The sequence below is a fragment of the Fragaria vesca genome, linkage group LG2 (assembly GCF_000184155.1).
Source record: "Fragaria vesca subsp. vesca linkage group LG2, FraVesHawaii_1.0, whole genome shotgun sequence".
In the NCBI taxonomy this organism is placed as follows: Eukaryota; Viridiplantae; Streptophyta; class Magnoliopsida; order Rosales; family Rosaceae; genus Fragaria; species Fragaria vesca.
This window is the reverse complement of record NC_020492.1, coordinates 21,596,177-21,601,911: the sequence shown is the minus strand read 5'-3', so window position 1 is coordinate 21,601,911 and position 5,735 is coordinate 21,596,177. Positions and strand designations below refer to the sequence as shown.

The 5,735-nt window shown below is 39.6% G+C and overlaps 1 protein-coding gene across 1 annotated transcript; it reads right to left on the bottom strand.

Annotated features, from left to right (window-relative positions):
* Positions 1-2,788: 2,788 nt before the first annotated feature.
* LOC101297979 (thioredoxin-related transmembrane protein 2-like) lies at positions 2,789-4,990 on the bottom strand. The gene is made up of 9 exons (XM_004291118.1): positions 4,734-4,990; positions 4,585-4,641; positions 4,431-4,500; positions 4,297-4,338; positions 4,117-4,190; positions 3,921-3,991; positions 3,662-3,747; positions 3,475-3,584; positions 2,789-3,005 (listed from the first exon to the last, which is right to left on the bottom strand). Exons 1-9 carry the CDS (start codon positions 4,935-4,937, stop codon positions 2,943-2,945), a joined length of 777 nt encoding a protein of 258 aa, XP_004291166.1. The 5' UTR covers positions 4,938-4,990; the 3' UTR covers positions 2,789-2,942.
* Positions 4,991-5,735: the final 745 nt, after the last annotated feature.

Genomic DNA, 5,735 nt, shown 5'->3' with positions numbered 1-5,735 from the left:
CTCTCTTCTTCTCTCTCTCTCTCTCTCTCTCTCTCTCTCTCTCTCTCTCTCTCTTCCGAAATTGCCCTCCTACTGCCTCATTATCTTCATCTGCATGAAACCATTTTTATTGAAACAATGGTAAATCCTCCATTTTTTGTGTCAAAACTGATGAGGTGAAAAATGATAATTAATCAAGGTAAATGAAGTTGAAGTGTGTGGTTTGAAAACAACAAGAGCTCAAAAGAGTAGGAGAGGACAAAATAATGAGGTCTTTCGCATGCGTCCCATTTCCTGAATCATCATAACCTAGTTCCATGCATGGCATACAAACTTTTCTTGTTTTAGCTGTGAAGCAATATGCATGTTGTTATGGACTCATGGTTGTTATATTATTTGGGACTTGATCTACTTAGTGACATGCACAAGTGTCCAACGCGTTGCTTTATAATCAGAAATTAATTATGCAAAACTTCCAACCCATACTTGATGATTCAAACTCTGACATGCATATCATATTCATCTTGTTTTAGCAGATATGAGATATTCTTTCACCAACCCCTAATTCCCGTCAATTCAAATCGAAATGGAGAGAGTTCAAGGTTGAAAACACAGTCACAAATGGGTAGAAACTTTGGTAGATGATGGTCTTGATGTAGAAGCTTTGGCACACCCAGAATTGCCAAACACCAATTATGTCAAAAAAAGCGATACAAACTCCACCAAATTTCTTCTAGTAAAAACGGGTCAATACAGGTTTGGAAAATTTCATAACCAAGTCAATGATGGATGGTTTTCTTTCATCTCCTACCATCAGTTTTTCAAACCTCACATTGCACTCTTCCACTCTTCAAAGTTGGCTGTCACTAAAAATGTGGAAGAAAAAAAAAAGAGTAAATAAAAACATGACCTTTGTTATGTGATTGGTTAGGATTAGAAACTAATGGCAGACCAACCTAAGTGGGTGTTTGATTATACAAACTTGCAAATCTTAGGATAGACTTAAAAACTGAAATATAATGTAATTTCCCCTCAATGATGCACACTTTTTTTGCCCATTATGTAAGTTGCAAGAGGCCCTAAAAAGCTTAAGCATGTCCTATTGAACATTAATCAAAGCTTAAAAAAACTTGAAAGATAAGGCACCAATGGCCCTAACCTAACACAAAAGTTAAAACTAAAGCAATGGTTTTGAATTTTTTTTTTTACCTTCTAGAGGTCAACGGCGGTGACATTACCAAGTGGGCTGGGCCGGTAAAAAAGCGCTGGGCCAGTCTCCAGCTACTAGGATAGAGAAGCGTGCCACCAAAGATATCTGTGTCTGTTCAGCCCGTGACACCTGTAGCGTGCGATGGAAGCCAGCAGACCAGTCGTGGTCCCACACGTGTGGCCCCGCACGCGAGGATAGAGAGAGAGTGAGTCTCCTCACCCTCACCTTTACAACGTGCACCTCACTTTTCTTGGCCATCGGAAAGATGAAGCCGGCGATGGGTTCTCACGCGCCGTTGGGTAAGTGGGTTGGAGGGAGAGGGACCAGTGGGAACAGTACGCGTGTCGCTTTCTGGCGGTGTAGGTCAAAGTGACATTCTCTAGGGATGCGTGAGGGAGATTGTGAGTGGTTTTGGGCTTTTTCCCTTCGTCAACGTAACGGAATTTCAACACTTAATATCCGCTCCGTTCCTGCTTTACTGTGACACGACGCACCTCTGTCCCCTTGTGTCCTCCCCAAATTTGGCTTCTTTTCTGTTTTACCCTCCCGTTTTACCCCCTTCACAGCTGCCACATCTTTTACTTGTGCCAATCGTGATCAAAATGTCTATGATTGTCTTCAAAGTATCGAAACTTTAGAGGTATGATTTTTTTTTTGAATAGTTTAACAGGTGGAGTGTAACGAAAAATGTGTTTACACTTCATTAGTCGAAGTAAACATCGCCCAAGTCAAGATGTTCACCAATGTCTTTAGAATCACTAGTTCACTGTAACATAAGGGTTAATATTTTTAAACATTATACAATTTCATTTTAAACCGACTTATAAGTTATCTTCTAATCGTATCTATTTTATAATCGTATGAAACAGGATGTTTGATGATGATCTCTAAAAATATCGAAATTAGTTTCACATCTGATCTAAGAACATCAGAAAACACTCGTTTCGAGCCGATCTATACTCTTCCAAGTGTGTGGATCTCCTCCTGATAAAGTGGAGAGTAAAAGGAGATGGGCACGCGAAGCACAAGCAGTAGTAGGAAGCAGGCAAGGGATAGTAAAAGCTGCAGATTTGTTGAAGAGAAGTAGGGGCACATCACCAAGCACAAGTAAATGGGGGAGTGTGGATGGAGATAAAGGCACAGGCAGCGTGAGCCGACCACCAAATATTGGAGGGGATCCACAGAGCGGCGTTTACCCTAGGTTGTGGGGCCCAGCTCAAAGGAATGTAGGTGACGGGTGATTATCTGATGATTGATACATTTTCCGTCATGATTTGATATATTCCTGCCTCGCCGCTCAAATCACAATCACCCCCGACTTTGTTGATTTAAAAATTTTCCGAGGCGTATTCGGCGGCGACGCTTTAATCAAATTAATTAAACTATTCCAGCGGCTAGCCGCCGCTGCGGTGCTGACGTGGCGGTGGAGATGTGACTGGGTTTTTAGAATTTAGCGGCTGACGCTGAAGTGACGTTTTCATGAGTTGGTCCGCCTCATTCAACACGTCTGTCTAGGGCCTTTTTTTGGGCTTTGGCCCCATGATATAAGAAAGCTATCTATAGATAAACCCAACTCCAAAACAGAATGGCCCATAACGCAATATCAAACAGAAGAGGAAAATTTTCTATAAAAAAGTGGGGAAATAGATTAAATGTGAGGAAGACATGTTTGTTTACATCTGAAAGCATGTGTAATCATACAAAGATGAACCAAAATTGGAGCCACTAATACCGTATACAGTATGTCAAATAACTATTTACCATTTATGTACTCGAGAAGGAGCAGGTCGAGCTTGAAGTACTGTGAAAGAAATCTCTGCAACACAAACAATCAACCCATACCCATCAGAAAATCATGTCGACTTAACAAAAGGCATATGCACATATGTTTGCATGAATTCATTCTAAACTAGGACAAAGTTTTCATGAAAGTCATACAAAACTTGTTGAGCTATAATCACTGTAGTTTGATGTGTAACAAGGATACAGGAATCACGGGATGAACTTGACTAATTTAGTATGTTACTAAGGTAGTCAAAATGATAAACTTCTAGTAAACTAAACCAATATATGATCTCTAGGAAAAAAAAAAAATATTTGGAGACTAGATATGTTGAATCTACAAAATGTCATTACTGATTACTTTAAGGCATATGCATGGTTTTCTAATAAACTGCAGTGAAAGAGGCTAGGAAATCCAAGTTAGATATGGAAAGAAACAATGAGGTGCCACTGTTAAAAGCAAGCAAGTTGCCTGCCATCTCAGGAATTAAATATTGGTGTACCTTAGTTATGGGAGAACGAGAACCTTTTGATTCAGCAACCAACTCAGGATAGCGAGCAACTTCAGATCCATGTGAGAATAATATGTATGCAGGAAGTTGTCCCATGCTGCCTGCAGGCACATAGTAATCTATCAAATTGAAGGAAACAGGAACAAACAAGTAGCAATGATAATTACATAACATTTACCAGAGAGTGATATTCCGAAATACTGTGCAGCATTTGGGAAGAGGCCAAGGTCAACTATTCCAAAAGAAAAGCCTTTGTTTGAATATCTGTCAATAAGGATGTACAATGAGACCACACAATTTCGTAATAACTAGTTACACACTTACACACCCTTTCAAAAGCAATTCAAGGAGCAGACGTAAAATGATCCTAACAGGAATAGATATGCTTCAAATACCAAGCTCCCTCAACTCAATAGTATTCCTGGTGAAAAACTTACGTGATAGAAAGCTCAGGAAAGCACCGACTTGAGCGTATGCAAGAAGGTGAATACGCAGCACGAAATTCAACCTGATCATGTCATTCATCAAATATCACGGGAAATAACTCTAACATTTCAACTGTTCTCCTAAAACTACTATCATTATCCGCTTATTGGTACACTGTTTATAGCTCAATGCACCGCAACAACTTACCAGCCAAAGTCTAGATGTGCTCCCTTCCGTCAGCAAGCTTTCCAGCTGCAATGGTGTTATCTTACTTGAAGTACCTAACAGCATTCGCAAAATCGAAACACCAAACCAACTCTGAGTTCATTACATCCTATAGAAAGCCAAACTTACAGTTCCTAAAACGAAAAAGAATATCTTGATTACCTAATTTCTTAAAGGCCGGCTGTTGTGTGAAAATATAAATCCCTGCAGTAAACAAAACCACACCCATTGTCGCATTCAGAATCAAACACATAACAATGCCGAAAAAAGAAAGAACAATTTGATAAGAAACCTACCTGCAAATATCACTGCGTACCAGAGAGTCAAGTGGTAATCCATTATCAAAGTAAGTGCAAGAAGAAAAATCTGAACACAAGCACATGAATCTCATATTAGAAATAGCCATTATCAGTTTTAAGCTAATTATTAAAGACTAATGATAGCTCTCACCTTCGCAAAGAAGAGCGTATCTGAAATAAAACCCTCCCAGGTTTCTTCCCTCACTATCTGCAACAAACAAAACCCAACCAAATCAAATGAAATCAAACTAAAAAATGAGCTCGGAATTTAGAAGTGAATAGAGAGAGAGAGAAAGAGACCTTGATGGCAGCGAAGACGCCCAAGGCCAAAGCGGCTTGGATTTCTCGGAGAAAGAGACGGGAGGTGATATGGGGAGAGAGGATTTGAGCAGCGGAAGTGCGGATTACAAAGTAAGAGAAGAAAGCCAAGAAATGGAGGAGATGGTATGGCTCTGATACCATCTCGTTTAACAACTCCATTGCTTTGCTCTGCTTCTTCTCCATTCCCGATCTGATATTTTGATTCCGGTTTCTAGCTTTGAGCTTTGTCACTGTTTCGTCGCAATTTACAAAGCTGTTTTTCCGATCTTGTAATGGGTTTAGATCGCTGTTTCTAATGGGCCTTTTGTTGGACTGGGCCGCAACCTCGTAATGTTGCAAGTTTAAGTAAAATGTTGGGCCTTTAATCAAGGGTACAAATGTTTGTTTTGGTGAGATAAATAGTTCATTAATCGAGCCGACAATACACACGAATAGAAAACACGAGCGGGTGACTTACATTATAAATTGTCTCGACACAGCTCGAGTTCTTCGATGAATGAATACGTTAGGTAAAACTGTAAGAGGGAAAATCAACAACCAATATAGTCGGTGTATATCTATCTCATCAGTAACGTTCACTTGATCAGTATCATGATCAATCACTATTGGTGGGAATTATTATTTTAAAGTTAAGTTATTTTGTTTTTAATCCTTAGATTTACATCTAACGGTAGTTGATCATGGATCTCGTGGTCAGTAATTGATCAGGTGAACATGACTGCCTATCTGACTATCTCATAGTGTTGAATGATGAGTCATTGAACCTAACATTGGTTAATGAAGATTTCTATTTAGATGATATCAAATTTGTCAGCCTTGATAAAGCTGCACCTGCATGTATATATAGATGAAAAACAGCTCGGTCATGACGCATGAGTTTGGTGTATAGTAAAGGAAGAAGTTAAGAAAAGGAGAGAGATGGAGGATGGGGGGTTTGGTAAATATTTATGTCAAAGACCAGCTGTGGTGATGGTCGAGTTT